Source organism: Heteronotia binoei, chromosome 2, assembly GCF_032191835.1.
Source record: "Heteronotia binoei isolate CCM8104 ecotype False Entrance Well chromosome 2, APGP_CSIRO_Hbin_v1, whole genome shotgun sequence".
NCBI lineage: Eukaryota > Metazoa > Chordata > Lepidosauria > Squamata > Gekkonidae > Heteronotia > Heteronotia binoei.
In genome coordinates, this window is record NC_083224.1 from 86,854,880 (window position 1) to 86,878,390 (window position 23,511).

The 23,511-nt window shown below is 42.3% G+C and overlaps 1 protein-coding gene across 2 annotated transcripts in view; it reads right to left on the reverse strand.

The window, feature by feature from the left end:
• The window catches only part of ITPR3 (inositol 1,4,5-trisphosphate receptor type 3), a 200,774-nt gene extending 198,673 nt beyond the window's left edge, over window positions 1-2,101 (reverse strand). Inside the window, exons 1-2 of one of the 2 annotated variants that reach the window (XM_060231494.1) lie at window positions 1,890-2,101; window positions 737-946 (exon numbers count right to left, since the gene is read on the reverse strand). In XM_060231494.1, the coding sequence (XP_060087477.1) occupies window positions 737-825 (89 nt within the window). In that variant the 5' untranslated portion in view covers window positions 826-946; window positions 1,890-2,101. Of the gene's footprint in view, window positions 1-736; window positions 1,024-1,889 lie in introns of those variants that run through there. The other variant, XM_060231495.1, reaches the window with a different exon arrangement.
• Window positions 2,102-23,511: the final 21,410 nt, after the last annotated feature.

Sequence of the window (23,511 nt, forward strand, 5' to 3'; positions counted from 1 at the left end):
CCCATATACCATACTCAGTACATATTATACATGCTCATGTGAATACATGCCCAAGAACTATTAGTCCTGAGTCTCTAAGATGCCATAGCATTTTTACTTATGAATCTTATCGCTGCTATGTAATCCTGTTGTTAAAGCCAAACTACCTGCTCACCAAGTTCCCAAACACCAAAGAGGTTCAACCAGGCCTTCCCATCAAAGTGACCTGGCTGTTTCTGTCATGCAGCCTGGCCCCCTGCTGGTTAGGGACCAGACTGCAGACCATAACAGGAAGACATCTCATCTACACATAACTCGGATCTAGCTTTGATCACACTTGTAAGTAGATCCCCTCCATATCCCGGTAGGCAAGCACTAAATTCACCTTCAACCTATCCATATCAAATTCACAGAACAATTCCCAAGTGCCACTGATCAAGTGCTTGTGTGTGCGCGCGCGCAAACAATTCTAAGGTTGTAGAGTGAGAACTTAGGCACCTTCAAGAACTTCAGAACAACTTCAACCTCGAACTCAAAGTTATCAGTCCAGTTCTCTTAAATACTTTAGAACTGCTCCCATTTCCATCCTCGTGGGCAAGAGTGCCCTGCTGATTTTCACCGGCGAAGTGATGCAGCCTCCACATTAGAGAAACAGCTCCATTTCCTTTGGAGACCAGCAGCCAAACTCATTTCCGAAGCAGGACTTTTTCCCCGTTCCCCCCCTCCCCCCCGCTGTGAGAGGGCGTTGCTCACTCACCCCAACGTGCTGATGAAACCATTGACCGACCCTTCGGCATACAAGGAGACGATGTCCCCAATGTGCAAGAAGCTGGACATCTCATTCATGATTCCAACTGCTTGTCCCGATGTCTTTTCTTCTTGTCTCCTATCTGCCTGTTAAGAGTTCCACCATGTGGCTGGCGGGATATCGGGAACGAATGGTGCAAAGGCTTTCCCACACTGTGCACTAGACAACAATTGTAGAGATCAGGCACGAGATCCCGGTTCGCACGTGCTTATACTTATCCTGAACGCGGTTCGTCTCGCCAAAACTAAGAAGGCAGGGCTGGATCCAGAAGTAGTGTATGTGCGGGGGGGGGGGGGGAGGGGGGAAGGCTCGATCAGAGATTTGCATGAGTTCCCACTAACACTCTCCCTTTCCTACAGCGTTCTACCTGCAGCCAATAGAAAGCGATCAGGAAGTCCTGATGAACTATTTGATGCAAATTGTGCCTGCGAAGGATACGGACAAAAAAACCACACCTCTGCTGGCCACGCCTTCCACCCACAGAAGAAACTTTTCCGCCAGCGAGCTGAATTTTGCTTTAAGAGCTTCTCGTGCCTGTAAGCGAGAAGAAACCGGGGGGGGGGGGGCGGGATGCGGATGGCGGTGCTTTCCAATTGCATGCGCGCGCGCACATCTAAAATGTGTGCACTCGGCGAGGGTTCCAGTAAGGAATATTATCCCTCTTGCCAGAACTGTGCGCGATAGGTAGAAAGGCTATGGCGCGCGGTTAGTTGCAAGACCATGAGAAGTTCAAATAGTATATAACCCTCTCGTTTTTTTAGCAAGATTAGCTACAAATAAGTCGTCTTTAGATATTTTTCGTCCACCTTCCTTCAAAGGAGCTGAGGGTGGTATATATGCTTTCCCCCATTTTATACCCCCCATAGCCCTATGAGGAGGACAAGATGATAGTGCCTGGCATAAATTTACCAAGGGAGTTTCATGGCAGACTACAGATTGACACTAGATTTCTCAAATTCTATTTACACACTCTGACTGCTAAACTACCCTGGCAATGGCTAAAGCCCCCCCCCCCCTTTTTTTAAAAAAAAATTACAACTCAAATATCAGTCACTTCACCCCTAGCTAGAACGAGTTCTTTAGAGACGGAATTCACGCATACACATATTATGTATGTTGATCATACACTTCCCAGTCTGTTCTGGGGCAAGTTGCAGTAGATCGGAGGAGAGGAAGGGGCTGTCTTTGTCTTCAACGCTGCGGATTCACGTGGAGCGGGACCGGTGCGAGGAGGGAGGGGGGCTGCCAAGGGCGGTCCAGATAGCAGCACGGGCATGCAGGCTTCCTGTAGGTAGGAGCTGCTAATCAGCCCCCAGCTCTAGAATAAAGGCGGAAAGAAATACCCGCTGTGGCTGACTCTCCCTTTTGTTTCGCTAGCAGATTATCGGCAGCAATCTTTATTTTTAAAGGGGCCGCGGCCCATTCTATAATCACTTTGGGCTAGGGAAAACTAGCGATTTAAGGAGGAAGGGAAATTAAAACCATTCTTTGTAATGAGAAAATCCTGACGGAATCTGTTTAGATCAACGATGTTTTCTTTGGGGCTGTACCAAAACTTCTTGTGAGGAAAAACAGTTATAGTGTTCTGCCCTCTCGCCAATATTTTTCTCACAAAACTCCTATGTCACTAACAGATAGCGACTCAGCCGATGCATCTTTCCTCCATACCCATGCATTGAATAGGATGACTATATGCGATTCAGCCCATTGATCCGTCTACTTCAGCATTATTTAAACTGACTGGCAAAGGCTCTCCAGGGTCGTCTGGGAAAAGTCTTACCTGGCACCTACTTTTTGAAATCATTTCACTGGAGATGCGCCAGGGATTCCGCTTTTTGTGCCCTAAGCTGTTCAACCAGTGAGCTGCTGCTGCTGCTGCATCCTTTCCTCCAACACCCTGACTACTGCATCATAACAAATTCTGAAACTTTTGTTGGTCTTAAAGGTGCCATTATACTCAAAATTTGTTCTACAGCTTCAGACCGAGGCAACTGCCCACCTGTAACTACTGCAGTATACTGGCTGTCAGCAGAAATGAGGGGAACTTTGTCAGTTGACTATTTAACATTTAACTGTGGAACACACAGGAACCCTCCCTAATGCACAAAATATGGCAAACATTCTTTTTTCTTGATCTAGATTAGAAAATCCTCACAGAACTGCCCTAATTTCCAGTCTGCTTCCCTCTCTTGCATGATTCCTGCTTTGTTCTCCTCAGGGAAAGTGTTTTGATTCAAATGATCCAGGCTGACTTGTAAGAAAAAGCTCCCTACTTTTCATACACATGGACATCATGATCACCAGTATGGTTGCCAGGGTACCTGGAGTTTTGACTCGCACACATCTGCTCTAAGAAGTGGACTTTGCCCACGGTTTCTAAGGCTTATGTGGATACTATAAGCCTCAGCTTTGCAGCAGCATTCTACATCTCTGGATGGATGTTAGCCAGAACTACAGATGAGCTTCCAGCTGCTCCTTGCGTGCCCAGTCTTGGCCACTGCAGTGGAAGAAGCCACGCTGCCATGAACTGTACAGGCAAACAGTTTCAAGCCTGTTTCCATGAACCAAAGACTAAAACCACCAGAATCCATCTTGTTTTCCTGACTCCATTACAGCAAAGCAAGAGACTCACATATCCAACAGCTGCTTCAACTTCTGCATAAGGCAATCAAGCTTATCTTAGGCGTGGATCCTGCCGGACTGCCTAAGCCTTTGTCTAACGGAACTCAAGACAAAGACTGGTGCCAAGAAGAAGACTGAAGAAGAGGAAGACCATCTTCAGCCAGAGCCAAGTTCCTTTGTATAAACCGGGTGTTACCTTAGGTAGCAATTTGGCCATCTATTGTCACCTTTTTAGATAAGTTTGGTAAACTCAAACACACCTCTGCCCAGTAATTTCCCCCATTTTTCTCCCCAACTGTCATTTTGGAGCCTCCCCCTTGGCCCATGGGTATCTGTACAGCCAATCAGGTAACCCGGGCCCAAGCTTGTTCATTGGTCAGTTATGGGTACCCAATTAGGTGCCACCAATCAACTTGATATTGGCTACTTCAGAAGTCCAAGAAGAAGAAGATATTGGATTTATATCCCGCCCTCCACTCCAAAGAGTCTCAGAGCGGCTCACAATCTCCTTTACCTTCCTCCCCCACAACAGACACCCTGTGAGGTGGGTGGGGCTGGAGAGGGCACGCACAGCAGCTGCCCTTTCAAGGACAACCTCTGCCAGGGCTATGGCTGACCCAAGGCCATGGTAGCAGGTGCAAGTGGAGGAGTGGGGAATCAAACCCGGTTCTCCCAGATAAGAGTCCGCACACTTAACCACTACACCAAACTGGCTCTCCAGCCCTTATGGTCACTGCAGAGCCTCCCCTTTCTCCTCCCCTGTACCTCCCATCCCCTGAGGGTCTAAGGTAGTCTATTTAACCTCTGACCCAGCTCCCCACATGTGTGAATCTAGCAGTACCCTATCTCCGCTGTCTAGATCCATCCCCGATTCTTGGCCAGTTGAGGGTCCCTTTTCCCCTGTCCTCTTTCGTTGCCATTGGAGCCTTCCTTGAAGACTACGATCTGTAATTATCACCCTGTTTGTCTACCCATGTGTTGTCTCGATATCTCTCTCTATTTTTCTTAGGACTGTATGTATGATTTTATGAGTATTTTATCTTGTATGTAAGCCTATATTTTCTGGAATAAATTTTAATTGTTTTACTTAATTAGAGTCCCTAATATTTTTAAGCATTAATTTCTGGACGTGGGATCCTGTATACACAGGTAAAAGATCCTGATTAAGCCAGGTGCCCACCTGACAATTCCCCGTACCTTGTTTTGAGGGCATTTTGGCTTACAGACTTGGGTTAATCAGAAACAAGCAGCATTTACTGTATTTTGTGATCATTGGTAAATTGATACTGTTCACTGATCAAGATCTAAGCATCATAGAGACTTTATTGGAGGAAAGGAAATTTGAGCCATGGTGGCAAATTAATAAATGTTTAAGTACATTTTTATTTTGTACATTTTTATACCTCCCTTCTTTCAAGGTGCTCAAAGTGGATTACATGGTTCTTCTCTCCTCCATTTTATCCTCAAAACAACACTGTGAATTACATTAGTATGATCCAGTGTCTGATCTAAGATCAGCCAGTAAACTTCATGGCAGAGTGAGGATTTGAATTCCCATATTGTATCCTAGTAACACTGTAGTGCTGGAGAAGAATCTTGAGAGTCCCTTGACTGCAAGAAGATCAAATCAGTCAGTCCTAATGGAAATCAACCCAGACTGTTCCCTGAAAGGTCAGATGCTGAAGCTCAAATATTTTGGCCACCAAATGAGAAGGGAGCACTCACTGAAGAAGATCCTGACGCTGGGAAAGACAAAAGAAGAAGGGGACGGCAAAAGATGAGATGTTTGGACAGCATTACTGATGTAACTAACACAAATTTGAGCAGACTTCGAAGGATGGTGGAAGACAGGAGGGCCTGGCGTGACTTTGCCCATGGGGTCTCAAAAGGTCGGACTCAACCGTGTGACTGAACAACAAAAACACTGTAAGACTAATATATTTGTGGTAGGGTATGAGAGTTTGTGAGTCACTGCTGATTTCTTCAGATACCAGTGACTCTTGAAAGCTCACCCTACCACAAATTTTGTTAATCTTTAACGTACTCTTTTCTGCTGCTACAAATAGACTCACACTTGATCTATCCCACCTTGATCTATCCACATTGTGGCCTGACACTATAACTATTATACCAATGTTGAAGCTCTGCATATGAATTCATTTTCATTTTTACCCCACCTTTTGCCCCCTAGACAGCACCCATGGGCTTCCCTAGTACTGACAAAATGCAAACTTGTTTAGATTCAGCAGCTTTGCCTCTATCATGTGTCTTCATACCAGCAAGCACATTAACTCTTAGACTAGCGTAGGAACTTGGGAAATCACTGGTCTCTCCCTCTTTTGGCATTCGGAGGCTTAGAGATAATTTGAATCTTTGGCTACGCAGCTGCATAAAACAGTTCATAAAAATCTGGATTCCCAACCCACTGAAACACTATAATTGTCACATAGGAGCTGTCGTGTTGTTAAAGACCTCTGGGATATCTTTGAAAGAAAAATGCAATGTGCTTTTTAATTAATGAAGATTTAAGTCTTCATCTGCATCTTTGGAAAAGTAGATATATATTTCATTTTCTCTATTTCACATGAACACAAGAAACTGCCTCATACTGAAATATTGGTCTATCAAGGTCATATAGTGATTCTCCAAGGTCTACTATCTGGTCCTTTTTAACTGGAGGCACTCATGATTGGACTTGGAACCTTTTGCATGCAAAGCAGATGCTCTACCACCAGGACACATCTCAGCCCATACATTGCCTTTGAAATGTAGCTATTGGCTGTACTGTAACATAATGCATTTATAGTGCTTGCGTTCATTTCTGGAGCACAAAAGACTTTTAAACTTTAAGATATTTCAGAGTGGTGGTGGTGGTGGTGTTTTGCTTCCTAATATGTGACAGTGATGGGAAATCAAGCAATGCTTTCTGTGAAGAAAGTGCAAACTGAAGTCTGTCAAGAAATGCTGAAGTTTTTAGAACAAGGCAAATTTAGACATTTTTATCCCAGGCGGAGAGGAAGAATAAACTTACCTGATTGTAGCCACAGTGCTGCTCATAAAACTGGGTCTTTTCAAAAGAACTTCATGGAGCTTTATCTTCCTCCTAATTATTTCACATCTCTCAAGTTTATATCCCGTACTTCCTCCAAGAAACTAAGGAACATGTTTTCTTCTCACACACATTTTTCCTCACATCCTATGTGGTAAATTAGACTAAGGGAGATAGTGACTGGTCACCCAATGAGCTTCCACGGTGAATATAGCATTGAACCCAGATTTCCCCAGTCAAGTTCTTCATGTTATTTTATTCTTTCACATAAAGAATATTGGGGTACCACATGGGATTGAGTGCCACTTATTCCCAATTTAAAAGCTCTTTGTAGTTCTTCTTGAGTGAATAAATGAACAGGATTATTTGGTTCTAACTTTTCTTTTCCAGAGACAGCACTCACAATACAGCTATTCCTCCCAACCCCTGCTTTAACAAACCTATAATGATCTACATCCATAATGGGAACACTCCTTTTGTACTGTCAGTTATTGCTGCTGTAATGCCATTTTATTACTTCTTCATTGTCTTAGCTGTATTTACAGTTAACTAGCCATGTACATAAACATATACCTTCTTAGATCTACATCCCAGAGCTGTTCTTTATTAAACTTAATATAGAGTCAAAGAGTTCAGACTGAGTTGAAGGCTCATGTGTTTAAGAACTGTTTTTGATAGAGAAAGGTGTCTGTCAAAAGTCTTCTTTGATATCAAGGATATCAGAGATTCTCTCTTGCTGGAAGTGTTAAATTAACACAGCCAAGCTAGAAAGACTTGTGTTATCACCAATTCTTGTAAACAGTCACTGTTCTTATCAGGTCTACATTTGAGTTTTGCATACAAATCTCTTGCCTTTGCTTTAAGTGCACATAGTCTCCCACTAGCTCCTTAAATCTTTAAACAAATCAGAGATCAGAAAGATAAGGAGAACTTAGATTCAACAAACTAATTTGTTTAACAGGAATAGTTATTTTTGTATTGTAGGTAAGGGTCTGTAGTTATGTGTGGAGACAAAGAAGTTGCTTGTGAGAACTTTCTTTAAAAAGAAAGGGATCAGAAAAATTGAAAGGGCTGATGGCAGAGGAGGTCACTCAGGAGAAAAGAGGAAGAATTGTAGAAGATATGTTACTTCAAGAAAAATCCATGACAACACAGCATAGTTAAAGTGCTTGTCTAGGTCTGGGAGACCCAGCTTCAAATTCCACTCTATCACAGAAACTTACTAAGTGACATTACACACACTGCTGTCAGCGTTACCTAACTCACAGGGTTGTTATTATGAAGGTATAATGAAAGAGCCTTTTTGGGTCCCCACCAGGGAGAACAATACAGTATACTTAGCTGAATAAACCATGCCTTATCCTTGATTCTAATGCAGTGTGAACAAAATGAGCAAAAAGACCAAAGTCTCAGACGGCCTGAAGTCAGTGGGAACTGGGGTGGGGGGCTGAGTCATCAAGCCAGTAGCAAAATAAACAGAACAGGGTGTGTCACTATGAGATGATATTACAGGCATTTCTGTTCCTGTGCACAGCATTTGTGTGCTCACTGCTCTGCTATTTCTGCCTCCAGTTCCATAGTTCAAGGGAGAAGAAGATACAAATTTGTTTCCTTCCTCAATGCACACGCACAAGAGGATAAATTAAAGTGGGAGTCTTTTTTGAGAAGGGAAATAACTGCTAGAGTGGATTTAAGTGTGGTTGTAGCAGTAGAATCATCTCTCTGCAAGGTCCATAAGGTCCATTTTCTGTTCTTGGCTGCACTACATCATTTTTCCATGCTGCAATTCTTCAGTGGGAATCTTTTCAAGCCACAGATTCCCCCTACTGGAGTTTCCTCTGGCAGCAGATCCTTTCCACCCACTCTCAGTGCACACACCCTTCCTTGGATCAGCTTTGGTCTCGTCATGTTTTTCACACCATTTGAAATGGATGTCTTTTCTTTGACTATACAGACCCTTCCAGCAGGCTCAGACAGCACAGATACCTTCTTTCTGCTGTGTTGTCACAGAGGAAAGAATGATGCCCAGCCTTGGCTGTCATGCTGGACCATGTGCAAAGCAAAGATCCTTTCAAAGCAGGGTACCACTGAAGATTGTGTGGGGCTTCAAATGCAGAAAAGTGGGGGGTCAAAACCAGAGGCTGGGAGGAAAAGGAGCAGGGTGTGAGTGTGGGTGGGTGTGTTAAAAGTAGAATAAATAGGGCCTTGATTATGACTAAAAATTACCCTAGATTTTTTCCCTATAAATGAGCATCTTGACACTGCAGAATATGCTTGAGAAAGGCATAGGTGAGGGCAGGAAAAGACAAGAACTTGTAAATTCTTGGAAGAAGAGCTCTGCATAGGGGAAACCATTTTATTGAAGAAAAGTATAATCTCAGTACCACTGCATCCTGCTATATTTGTGAAGATCCTGATGAACCAAAGGCTGCTCCATAGACCATTAAGAAAACAAAGGCTGATAACTAAAGGATGAATGAAACAGAATTAAATTGGGAACCTTATAAAAAGCAAGGTTAGCATGGGCATGCCTCTGTGTGTGCTAAACCAAAGGTCAGATTAAATGGCCTTCGTGATTAATTATTCCTTTTGAATATAACAAGCAAAAAAAATGCTTCCTCAACTCTTGGTGCTTCTCATTTACCTGCTGCAATAGTCTTCAGGTACCCACACATTGAATTATGGTGCAATCCCAGTTATGCCATTCTAAATTCATTGAAGTCAATGGGCTGCTTAGGACTGCCCTGCTATTCTACTGATTTTAAGGATATTTGCACACATATACATCCATACACTTGATCAGCTTCATGGTCAGTAATACATTGCCTTATATTTTTTACACAAAAAATTATCTACCCATCGTTAAACCAGCCACTGCCAAACTTTGAAGATGAAGTTGTCCATAATGTGAAAGTGAGAATGACTCCAACTGCTTTGTGTTAAAAGGAGAAAATGAGACACTGAGTCCTTTGTTTTTGTAGCCAAGTCAGCAAGCAGAGGAATTCTTGAGGGAGAGAAAATGTAAAACAAGGGATTATTAGGCTGCGAGACAAATCTTCTCCCACCCCACTGACCTCAGCTTCTGCCCCAGAAGCACAATGCAGGCTAAGAAGACTGGATTATCTATAGCATCTTTCATGTCTGTTCACCCTCCCCCTTGAACCTGCTTTGGGTGATGAGATCCCAAAGAAAACCGAAACAGATCACATTCTGGTCCAGAGTTCTTCCAAGTTTTTCCAAGTAAAGTTTGGCATGACTGTTCCAACTAAAAAATTGTAAGGAAAACTTAAGGGAAAATGGGGCAGGTTTCATACAATAAATATGGTCTAAAACACCATACACACAACACACTTCAGAAATTGTGCTAGAATAATGCACTCCTGTATCTCTTACAATGGCAGAGAGGATCTGGTGTAACTTGCAGACATGCAATCCGATAAATATGTTCCAGAGACCCCTGTGACATTGCAACTTCAGATGGGACACATAATAGATCACTTACAAGGTTGAGAGTAGAGAATGGCCATTGTATTGATAATGCTGGAGATTAAGGCAAGTTGATGCAGAAAGTAGAGTCAATGGAAGCCAAAGTGGAGTTTCCTTAATGACAAGATCAGTAACAGGACAAAATTTCTGAAGGTCAGTCACTTCCAACCTTCCTTGCAGTGTAGAGTTGCAAGAAGGGTTGGATTATTTTAGGTGAAATTCTCCATTCATGTGAAGTTATTGTGAAATTGCACAGGTCTGGCCCACATGAACTGTGAATGGGTATCCTAACACAGTGGCCCTTAGTTATAGGGGCCAGACCTATAGCTATAGTTGTGCCACTTGGTTGGGTCTCATAAACACCACCAGCTGGGTTGCAAGTGAACCCCAGAGAGCAGTCAATTTTTGCAGTGTTTTGGAAGGATTAGGGGTTAATGGGCAGGCAAGGGTGCCACACTCCTGCTGCACACCCTGCTGAGGAGCAGGGCAAGGGAAAATCACTCAGCTGGGTAGAAGATTCCCTTTGAGCACAGGCAGGTTCAGAGGAACACCTCTTCCAAGAACACTCTCTCGCTTGCATTCTCTCTCTCTTTGACTCCTTCCACTACTCGGCCTGGTCTAGCTGATCCCACCAGTTGGGCTTCCAGTACTTTATAAATGCTAGCAATGCAGAGCCCCTTCATCTTATAAAAGCACCCTACAAAGTAATCCCCCCAAATGTAACTAATTAGTGTAACCTATGGCACTGTAGTGGGAGGAGAGTGGGGAGAGCCCAACAACTTCACAATGCATTGTATGTGGTAAGGCACAGCAGATGAACTTCTAATTTCTCAAATCTGTTGAGGTATTTAGAATCATTCCACTTGCCTCTTCCTCCTGTCACATGATTCTGTTATGTATCTTCCTGTAAGGTTGCTTGCAGCTCAGTGTTCCCTAAATTGTTGCATAAAGGTGGGCCTCTGATCTGGGAAGACTGAAGACTAATGCTCTGTAACATGTGTTATGTGTCCTCTTAAGGTAAAAAGTATGACAACCAGGGCTTTTTTTTTTTGTAGAAAAAGCCCAGCAGAATCATTTGCATACTAGGCCACATCCCCTGACTTCACCATAGTTTCACACAGGGCTTTTTTGTAGAAAAGGTCCAGCAGGAACTCAATTGCATATTAGGCCACACCCACTATGCCATGCCAGCCAGAACTGCATACCTGTGTGTTCCTGCTTAAAAAAAAACAAAAAAAAACCCTGGTGAAAACTATTGCACTTCAGTGACACAGACCTAATTTGAATTACTGGCTGAGATTATCTTGCACCTATAGGAATAGTAAAAAGGTCAGAGTTAAAATCAGGCACATGTTGTTACCAGAGACCCTGTATTTACTGAAGTCAGTTAGTATTTATGCTGAAGTTCTTTGAATTCTGCAAGCCACTAGCTGATCTTTGGGAAATAGGGCAGTCACTGGGTTACTAAGCAAAGGAATACTATGAAGAAGGAATTTTCCATTCCAAAGAGGTTCCTGCCTCAGTCCTCAACACTTGCTGGTCTGCATTTTTTGTCTGAGGTAATTCCTGTCCCATATCTAACAGCAGCTAGCACACTGCAAGCATTACATAGAACTGGCCAGCTTGATTCTATCTAATGGTAACAAGCAAGGGGCCTGCAAGGAATTGTTGAGAATGGGATTTGAAAACTCCATTTAATCATATCTCTCAAAATCTCACCCTCCAGAACTCCATAAATTCTCTGGGGCTTTCCACCTTTAACTGCCTTTTAACTGCTCACAACATTCCATGCCCCTGGACAGTGCTGGATTAAACCCTGTGGAGTCCCCTAGGCAGTCAAAATCTTGGGGGCCCCCTTGCAAATTATCTCAGAGTCAGAGCACCCATGGCCCCCACTGCAGCCTGCAGGCACCTTCTCAAAAGCCCCTTTGACAAAGCTGCAGAAAGAGGCAGAGACAGGCAAAACTTGGCAACGCCGCCAGCTAGGCTTGCCAATCCCCAGGTCCCAGCGGGGGTTCTTCCTCTTTCCCAGACTCCTTCCCACCCCCAGTCAGCTGGCCAGTGGGGGGGAAGCCCCGCCCCCAAAGGACCATGTGCCTTTGCACCTCCGGAGGCTTCAGTCTCCGATTGAAAGGCTTCCTCTTGGGATGGTGTGTCCGTGTTACTGTGAAGAAGCTGGCAGCAACTTGTGAGTAGAGAGGCCAGTCCCCTGCTTCAGAGTTGCCAGAAATGGGGGGGGGGGGAAACGTCTGCTGAGCACTTCATTATTCCCTATGTGGAGATCGATTCTCATAGGATATAATGGGGAATTGATCTGGAGGTTTTGGGGGCTCTGGGGGAGCTGTTTTTTGAGGTAGAGGCACCACATTTTCAGTATAGTATCTAGTGCCTCTCCCCAAAGTATCCCCCAAGTTTCAAAATGATTGGACCAGGGGGTCCAATTCTATGAGCTCCAAAAGAAAGTGCCCCTATCCTTCATTATTTCCTATGGAAGGAAGACATTTAAAAAGGTGTGCTGTCCCTTTAAATGTGATGGCCAGAACTCCCTTGGAGTTCAATTATGCTTGTCACACCTTGTTTCTGGCTCTGCCCCCAATGTCTCCTGGCTCCACCCCCAAAGTCCCCAGATATTTCTTGAATTGGACTCGGCAACCCTACCGCCAGCAGCAGCCACACCAGGCAAGTAGGGCGAAGAGCAGTTCAGTTACTGGCTGCATGTGCAGGCTGGAAGGGCTGCAAGCAGGGGAGGAAATGGGGGGGGGGAAGCTGGCCCAGGGCCCCTAAAGGCATGGGGGCCCATAGGCCAGTGCCTATTTGGCCTAATTATTAATCCAGCTCTGCCCCTGGAACATATTCTCATCAACGGAGGGGAGGGTTTCCTTCTGTTGATTTAGAATGTCACTTTTTTCTGCATACCTGGGGATCACCCAGAGACTGTATAGACCCCGTCTTGTTTTTGAGTGGCCTCATTTGCTACTTTTGTGACTAAAATAGGGGTCAGGCACTTTCCTATTAGTATAGATATACATCCTCTTATAAACAATGTATTTTTTACAAATATAGTACACATACTGGGCACTCATCTGCCACCGACAGTCACAAGTTCAGTGAATATATCTCTGAGCAGAGGAGAAATTGACATCCTAGAGAGCCTGTCAACAGCAACTGGAAAATGGGAGGGGGGCAATTTAAAAAGCCAAGGAAGTGGAAATGTTACATTGAGAAAAATAATTTTGAACCAGAACACAACAGAGTACATTTCCTACACTGCTGGGTAACTACAATATGCTTACATGACTGGGATTATAAAAGTGTGGTTTCTGTGTAAACTGCATCTCATCGTCCATCTTTTTCCAAAGTAACCAGCTGTTGGTTCCATTTATAGACTAAAATCAGGAAGGAAACAAAATGCACCCAAATTCTCCTTCCCTATGTTCTAAGGAGTTAAATGATCTCAAATATAAATTCACTTTGAGTTCTGGGTTGAAGATATATTCAATTCCTTCTTGGCATAACTGTGTATGATTTGCAGGTAAGTTTCCATAGTTGAGGCCATAACCTTCCCTTGGGAAATTCAAGGTTTTTTTAATATGATTAGGAAGGGTAAAAAATTAGTGAGGAGTTAAATATAGAACAAAGTAGAAAAGCAATTAATGCTGTACTTAGCAACACTGGGCCAGCAGAGTCCGCAACTGGAAGGAAAAGGACAAAGGCTGAGGAAAGGAGACTGGCATTAGCCAACAGCTTTCGGAAATCATAGCCAGCTTCATTTGGCATGGAGAATTCAGCTCCATATAGATTAGATTGCACAACTAGACTGGGGATACCCTACATTCAGAATTACCAGGAACTGCACTGGCAGCTTGCCCAGAATCCTACTTAGCATGCTATTGTTTTGCCTCAATGATGTCAAAAGCAGACATAGGCCCTTTTCACACTTACCAATGGAAGCCGGAAGGGAGTCGGTATTGTGCCGCCTTGCAGTAATCCGAGACAGGGATGGGAGTTTTCAGACACATGTTTTTTTTCCCGGTAGGGTTCCGTGATTGAAGCAAGCCATTTCACACTGTTCCGCTTTTATCTCGCTTCCACCAGCGCCAGCCATTTTTGCCTGCCGGCGCGCGATCTCCGGCTTTTTTTTTTTTTTTGGAACGTCGGGCAAATGCTATAGCATTGTATCACAACAGCACCACCATAGAGATGGCTAGGCTCCATTGAGATAAGTTACCAAGTTTCAGCGGCGGCGATCTCTGGCATCTTAATGCAATCCAGGCATCCCTATGGTGCTGCTGTTGTGATATGTCGCTATAGCACTATAGCGATCTTAGCCCGACGTTCCAAAAAAAAAAAAAGCCGGAGATCGTGCACCGGTGGGCAAAAAAGGGCGCGAAAACTGCTCCCGGGTTAGATACTGGACATTTCACACAGCACCCCATAGCGATTTCAACCCGGAAGGAGGGGTTGAAAAGTGGAAGAAGCTGCTCTTTGTTTGTAACGACTCAGGCACGCCTCACTACCGGGACAGCTGCGGGAGTGTGTGAAAAGGTGAGAGTATTCCGGTAGCAGCCAGTTACTGAATCGGGTCTGTCTGAAATGCCAGCAGAAACCCGTTACTGTTCAGTAACTGACCAGCTTCCATACCAGAATACATAGACTGTGTGAAAAAGCTCATACACTCACATCTTACTTGGAAGATAAATAAGAAGTCATAACTCCATCCAATATCATGTTGCAAAATTGTCAAAAGTACTATCAGAAGCTCTCTTGCAGGAGTTAACACTAGAAGCGATATAACAAAAGATCTTGCGGAGTGTATAGTGCTGTTCCCCATCCAACATAGTAGTTATATAGCTTCCACTGGTGTTCTATCTCTTGTTAAAATCAATCAGATTAATGAAGTCAAGGCTGCAACAGTGGAATAGATTACAATCCTATTATAAAAGTTCCTTTCTGAACCATTCCACTATATTAAATCCCTATTCCTTTATAAAAATACTCTATTGAACAATTCTGTTTTACACAGATGCAGAATGACTGATGTGTGGGAACTTTACTGACCTCAGGCAGAGCATTCCACAAGGACAGAGCCTTGAGAGAGAATTCACATGTACAAACCACTACTGAACATACACATTTAAAGGGTGGCACCTTCAGAAGGCTTTGCTCCAATGGATGAAGCTGTCACTCTAAGTGTAGCAGGAGAGGTGATCCTTCAGGTATGCTGATCCAAGGCAATGAAGAGCTTCACAAGTATTCACAAGTGCAAAGACAAAAGCAGCTTTAATATATTACAAGAACAGCATATTCTAATAACGTATTGTTAGTATTGTGGCACATCAATATGCCATTTTCTTATGGTCTTCTTATGTGTTGCTTATAGGGTTGCCAGGTCTCCCCTGGCCACCAGTGGGAGATGGGGATGGTTCCAGCTCCAGGTTAAAAAGGTACTGGAAATTTGAGGCTGGAGGCTGGAAAGGACAGGGACCTCAGTAGGGTACAATGCCACACAGTCCACCTTTAAAGCATACATTTTCTCCAGAGAACTAATCTCTGTAGTGTGGAGATGAGCTGTAATTATTCCCATGTTCCACCTAGTGGCCAGCATCACTAGTTGCTTATTTTGAAACTCTTCAAAATGGCAACCACATCATCCAAGTTTCACTTTATCTTGGTCTATCACCTACTTTGAGCGTTATACCTTCATATTCCTCCTGTCATATTGTCCCCACATCACCTTGGAATCCATTACTTGTGCCTCTTCCACCTCACTGCAGGTAGCACTTACTCTTCCGTTTGCCTTGACTACCTTTTCCACACAAGTAAAATATATATATTTGATTAGTTTTCTTCCTGGTTCCTCACCTTCACAATTTAACCTCATCACTACAGGAAAATAAATTGTAATGAATTTGAGATCTTCTAGAAGAAAAAATTAGCAAGGAGGAGCCACATGATTTGATTTACCCACTGTATAGGAAACCTTTTTTTTTCTGGGTTTTGCAGAAAGACACTTAGAAAGTTTTGTGTCGATTATTAACCAAAACAAGAGAGCCTCAATAATAGCCCTCTTGTCTCCTTACACATCAGTAGCCTTGGATGATCAGTCTGCAAATATGAACTGATTACTTGACATGGGAGTTAGTGGCATGCACAGCATTGTGTCAGGATGCAGTGTGTGAACTCCAGTTTAAATTCTCTACAGTTCTGCAATCTTTTTAAAAAACTATTATCAGACATCTTACCCCTGTGAAGAACTTCCTCACATTTCAGTCCACAGCCGGCCTAATTATTTTCTTTTTTTCACCCTTGCTTTTGGCCTTCTCACCTTAGAGAGTTGCCTTCTCCCCTGATTTCTCACTGACACTGCTCTTGACCAGCACCTTGTTGGCATGTCTTACTCAACCATCCGGTAATCTCTAATTCTTCTTACACTTTTTGCTCAAGTACCTAATACGTCATGTTAATACTTAAATTATACTTCAGTTCTTTCTGGTGGTTTCCAGACTTTTACAAGCCTAATACATTGTTTATTAGATGTCCCATTTTATTGATTCTACTGACTTAATACATGTAATCTGCCTTAAATCCCTGTGAGAAAGGTGGGCTATATATAACGTAAATACGTAAAATAATAAATAAAAGCACTCATCCTTTCGGGGGGTTGTACACATGCGTTAACTAAGCCGGCTGTGTGCTCGTCCTCCCCTTCGAACTGGAATTTTAAATAGCTCAAAAGAATGTAAATAGCTCTTTGGCAAGTCTATTTGAAGAACGAGCTTACTTACGAAGGTCTGAAGATCATAAGAATTCCTTTCTGGGGTCCCAGAGGGTAAGACAACAACTTTTACTATCAAATTAACGAGGCAACGCCCTGGTTAATTACTCAGCGGTCGCGGGTAACTCCGGAAAATAATCATCATGGCTAAGACAATTAAAGAATTATCTGAGCAGATATCAGCTTTCCAGACTTTAATAATGTCGTCCCAGGACCAGATGAGATCTGAAATTAAATCACTCAGGGAGGCTTTTACAGAGTTGAGTGCAGAGCTCAAGGACACACGGAACATTGCAATCTCTGCTAATGAGCTGGCCTTATCTAATAAACAAAAAATACTCCAGCTGAATTCGCAACTTACAGAGCTCTCTGATCGTAACAGAAGAGCGAATCTGATCCTGGGTGGAATTTCAGAGGAAATAAATAATAAGCTCCTGGAAGGAACCCTTATAGACTGGATGGGTGAGCAAGGAGTCACTCTGCAATCTCAGGATATTGAGAGAGCTCATAGACTGCAAAGGAGACAAGATGGGGGTGCCCCAAGGGAAGTCATAATTAAATTTTCAAGGGAAAAGACTCAGCAGACAGTTTTCAAGACTTTGAAAAAAAGGAAAGACCTTTCTTTTAGAGGAAGGAAAGTTTGGGTGAGAGAAGACTTCTGCCAGGAAACCATCAGAAAGAGAAGGCTAATGAGACCCTTTGGGCAAAAATTATATGACAACAAGATTAAATTCTCTTGGGGGTACCCCTCCTCAATAATTATTTTTAAAGACGAAAAAAGGCTGGTGGCCCGCAACCCTAAAGAAGCAAGAGATCTCACTCGCCTGGGCATCGCCACAGACGACCTGAGAGACCCGAGAGAGGAAGAAGAAGAAGAAGAAGAAGAAGAAGAAGAAGAAACAGTGGAGCTCGGTGTGGACCCGGGAGAAGGAAGCTCAAGTAGACAAGAGAAAAGGCCAAGAACGGACTACTAAAGGGAAGTATAAAATATTTTGAGCTAAATTTAGCTATAAGCTAGAAGGGGAGGGCGGGATGCGTGCCCCCTGGAAGGTGGAAGACAGGATGATGGTTTCATCCAGGAAGTTGTCTGTGCCACAGGGGAAGGGAATGGGGGGGGGGGGTTCAGTAAGAAGTATAGAAAATTACCCTCAGCCATTAGGGCCCAAGTCTGTTACATATAAAGAGAATGGATAGATCTTTAAGAGTCCTTTCACTGAATGCGAATGGTCTATCATCAAATCTTAAGAGATTCAGAGTAATTAAAATGGCTAAAGAACAAAGAATAGATTTGTTGTGCCTACAGGAAACTCACAAAAAAATAAATGATAGAAAACCATTGATAAAAGATCTGAGGTGGCAGGTTTTAGCAGAAGCAAGAGGGTCTTCCAAAGCTAGAGGCGTGGCTACATTGATTCGTAAGGATATTAAGGTGGAAAACATGGAAAAATTAGTAGATAAGGAAGGTAGATACCTCTTAGTTAAGTTTAAGCTGGAAGCCATAAAAATCACTATAGTAAATGTTTATGCACCAAATAAAAGACAAAGGAAATTCTTAAACTTGGTTTTTAAGAAGATACAACAGTTTTCAGAGGGCGAACTAATTGTAGTGGGCGATCTAAATATGGACATAACCAAGAACAATAGTATTAAACTAAGAGATTGGGGCTTGAAGGACGCTCATGAGTTCATCAATACGAGACCCAGCCCAACACATATTTCTTGTAGACATAAAACAGCATCCCGCTTAGATTATATAATTTTGGAAAAAAATAATAATATGGTGGTTAAAGAAATCAAGACCCATCCAATTTTGATTTCTGACCATGCCCCTCTAAGTATTGAATTAGAATTAAATCTTCCCTCGAAAAATAGACCTTGGAGGTATAACAACTTGGTAATGACAAAAGAAGAGGATAGGGAATACTTAATGACACAGTTAAAATTATATTTTAAGGAAAATAGAGGAACTGTGTCAACTAATATATTGTGGGACGCTGCTAAAGCAGTAATAAGGGGCCATTTGGTTAGAAAGGAAAAAGACATAAAAAGTGAATGGCATAAAAAAAGGCAAACAAAACTTAAGGAATTGGAGAAGTTACAAAAAGAAATAGTGGGAAAGTGTAATCCTAGTTTACAGATTAGAATTAAAGAGATTCAAAAACAGTTGGAGGCCCTAGATATGGCAACAATGTGGAAAAAGGAAATAATGGTTAAGAACGACTTCCAGAGGAATAGCATTAATACAGCAAAAAGATTAGCTAATTATTTGAAAGTTAAAAAGGCAAAACAATCAATTAGAACTATTAAAATTAATAATAGTACAACTCAAAACTCTAAGGAAATCACTAAGGCATTTGAAGACTTCTATAAAAATTAATATATGAAAAAGAATATAACGGAGGTGTGGGACGCACCTAAGCTAATCATAGAGGAGGAAGCAAAAGCCTCACTGGGTGCTGAGATTACACTCCAAGAGATAAAGGAAGTAATAAAAGCGCTCAAAAAGGGTAAATCACCAGGGCTGGATGGCTTTACTTCTGACTTTTATAAAGAAATGGTAGAAATTATAGCACCTGAATTGCAGCTAGTTTTTAACGAAGTCTTGGAAGGAAAGAAAGCCCCGGACTCATGGAAGGAAACAGAAATAATTTTGATATTAAAGCACCAGAAAGATCCGGAAGAAGTAGGTTCATATAGGCCCATTAGTTTACTAAATCAAGATTATAAGATTTTTGCTAAGGTTTTAGCAAATAGACTTAAGAGAGTTATCCCGTCAATCATAAAAGGGGACCAATACGGTTTTATTGAGGGTAGATCTATTGCCCATCCTATTAGAAATATCTTAAATGTATTGCACCATGGCCAAAAGAAAAAAATAGCTCTGTTAAAGTTGGATGTTTATAAAGCCTTTGATACTCTCTCACATGAATTCTTGTGGCAAATATTAAAGAAGATAGGTTTAGAGGAACGGTTCTTACACGCTATAAAGGAAATATACAACGGAGGTAAGGCCAAAGTTAGAGTCAACACTGACCACTCACAAGCGTTCCCAATTCAAGGGGGGGTAAGACAAGGCTGTCCACTATCCCCGCTTATATTTATAATAGCTATAGAGCAACTAGCAGAGCGAATTAGGAAAGCCGGGAGAATAGAGGGGTATAAGTCAGGTATTGAAGAAATGAAAATTAATTTATTTGCGGATGATATCATAGTAATTATGTCTAGCCCAAAAGACGGAGTTAAAGAGATTAAGATAATTTTAGATGATTTTGAAAAGTGTTCAGGGCTCGGAGTGAATATGGCAAAATCAGAAATTCTATACCTTAATGTTAATAGAGAGGAAAAACAGGAAATAAATAGGATTACGAATATAGGAATGGGAGCCAAGAGATTAAAATATTTAGGGATAGTCCTGCAAAAAAATATGGACAAAATGATAAAGGAGAACTATGGTAAAATATGGAAGAAAATAGAGAGGGATATGAATAATTGGAATCATAAAATACTAGGGATATCATCTAGAATAAGATCTCTTAAAATGTTCATGATACCAAAGTTAATGTATTTATTCCAAACGTTACCCTTAGGTTTGAGGAAAAATCAAATTGAACAATGGAATAAAGCAATCAAAGTGTGGATTTTTAATAATAAAAACAGTAGGTTTCATAAGAGAATTCTATACAACTTAAATCAGAATTAGGTTGGGGAATCCCAAATTTAAGTAAATATTATGAGGCCTTCCAACTAAGAGCGTTACTAGATTTGAGTGAGGATAAGGTACAGAAGTGGATTAAATTCGAGAATGCGGTCAACAGTGCCATTGGAAGATTTGGATTTTTTTCCACAGTGTCGACAAAAGATCTAAAATTAGCTATAGGGCCCAGAAGAGCAGCATTAGAAACCTGGATGAAATGGTACCCACAGTGGCTAGGGAAGGTTTCAAGGTGGAGCCCCCTAGAAGCTATTGTTAAGGAGGTGCATGCTATAAAATGGTGGGAAAGGCTTAAAAACAAAGGCTATTTTAGAGTGGACGATATGTTTAGGTGTGGTAAGCTAAAACCCTTACAGGAAATTATAGAAGATTTAGGTAATCAATACTGGTTAAACATAGCAGGCTTGCATAAGAGAGTTAAGATGATCAGTGAAAAGGGAGAGCTTTGGTTAGACACTCCAATGGAAGAGATATATAAGGTAATGGCCAAACAAAGGAAGGGTCTAGTGGGGTTACTATACAGAAAAATGATTTCAAATAAAGATAAAATAATAGTACATTTACAAAAGATTTGGAGTCATGAAGGTCAGTTAACAGAGGGGTTGGCTGGGAAAATCTTGGATGGTCTAGAAAGGATTAAAGTAACCAAATTTAAAGAACTGGAATATAAATTTTTCACAAAATGGTACAAAACTCCCGCACAAATAGCCAATATATTCCCAGGAGTGAGCTCTAAGTGCTGGCATTGCAAACAATTTAAGGGTTGGTTTGCACATATGTGGTGGGAGTGTGAAGAGGTTAAACCCTTTTGGGGGGAAATTATTCAATTTATTAGAAAAGTCTGCAATGTACCATTAACCATTGGCTTTAATATGATGTTGTTAAGCACAATAGGAAGTCCGGCACTAAGTAGACCCATGCAAAACCTTGTCAAGGCAATGATACTAGCGGGGAAGGCGGTCATCGCTTTGGGGTGGAAAGATAAAAGTAAATGGTCAATAGAAAGCTGGCACAGCTATTTGTTTGATTACATACAGTCTGACATCGTGGCAACAATCAACAAGGATTCCACGTGGGAAGATAAAGTCAAGGAAATCGAGACCAGATGGAACACTTATTTAGAGGATCTCAGGAGAAGCAAGGAAGGACATTCAGTGGAAGATCAGGACTCTGTGCCCTTGGCTGAGGGGAAAAGACTAAAAGAAGAAGGGGAGGGTTGGGGGGGGGAGGGTTATTTGTAATTTCAACATCCATATGCTGTAATGGCCAATTGTACTAAAGTCAATAAAACATAAAAATATTTATTAAAAAAAAAAAAAAGCACTCATCCTTTCACACTACCTTCCTATTTGTGCACCAGGTCACAAAGTTATCAGCCACAACCTGACATAGAACCATAGAGTTCTATGTCAGGTTGCCTATTGCATACCGGGTTCATTTCAAGGTGTTGGTTCTTACCTTCAAGGCGCTTTATGGCCAGCTGCCTGCATACCTGAGGGACCGCCTTTCCCCACATGATCCCCGGAGAGCACTTCAGTCTGGATCACAAAATCTACTTACAATCCCTAGCCTTAAGGAGGTCAAGCTTATGTCAACTAGAGCCATAGCCTGCTCTGTAGTGGCCCTATGCTGGTAGAATGAGTTGCCAGAAGAGGTCAGGGCCCTGCGAGAACTCATAAAGTTCCACAGGACCTGTAAGACGGCACTCTTCCACCAGACATTTGTGAACTAGGCTGCTAGCCACTACAGTTTAAAGCAACTTATGAACCACCACCAACAATCTGCTGTATAGCAGCTGCAGAGAGGATATCTTAAGATCCACTATACAGAGAACTATAAAACTGGAAAATGTAAGATCATGGCACCGAAACATTTTTTAATGTATTTTGTGTTTATTTTTACTCTATGTTTTATGGTTTTAATGCTGTACTACCATGTTGAATCATGCATATGCATGTCTGTGTGATCCGCCCTGAGCCCGCCTTGGTGGGGAGGGTGGGATATAAATGGAATAAAATAATAAATAAATAAATAAATAAAATAGAGTTGAAAGGGGCCATTCAGGCTATCTAGTCCAACCCCGTGCTCAGTGAAGGATCAACCTAAAGCAGGGGTGTCAAACATGTGGCCTAGGGGCCAAATTATGCCCCCAGAGGGCTTCTATCCATCCCCCAAATAACTGGCTGTCATCTGCTTCCTTCTCTCTCCTTTGCTTTCTTCTGAATCACAGCTTGCTTTGCAGACTTGCTCAATCGCACAGGAGCAACAGAGCAAAGTCTTCATTTTCTCCATTGGCTGAGACTTCTCCCTTAGGGAGGAAGGAGGGAGGAATAGCTTGCTTTGCCAGGCACTCTCAATCACACAGCAGAGCTACTGAGCCAAGCCTCTCTTCCTTCTATTGACTGAGGCTCCTCCCCCTCCTGGTCTCCTGGGGAAGGAAGGAAGGAGCCAAAGCTTCCTTTACCTGGGGAACTGGATTGCACGGGAGAGATACAAAGGGAGCACCTTTAAGACTAACGAGCGCTAATGTTTTGAGCATGTTTTATTTTAAGTTTTTTAAAAAGTCTGTGTGTTTGTCTGTGCCCTTTATACCAACTGGTTTCCCCATCACCTCACCACCATGTTAACTGTGTAGTTTGATAGTTTTCAGCCTATACTTTATTGTATGGTTCTGCCACCTGTGTCTGAGATTGTATTGTATCGATTTTATACCGTCTGTTTTTATGAGATTAATTTTTAATCTGTAACATGTCTTGAAATTTGCTGCTGTAAGTTGCCCTGAGCCCGCTTGGGGGTTAGGGCAGAATATAAATCCAAAAATTAAATTAAATTGTAATGTTTACATCTCTACTACTGGCATTACATTTTATGACACACATGGCCTGGCTTGACAAGGTCTCATTTGTGTCAGATCCAGCCTTCATAACAAATGAGTTCGACACCCCCGGCCTAGAGCATCCCGTACAAGTGTTCATCCAGCTGCTGCTTAAAGATTGCGATTGAGGGAAAGCTCACAACCTCCCTCAGTACCTGATGCCACTGTCAAACAACTCTTACTATAAAAAAAGGTTTTCCTAATA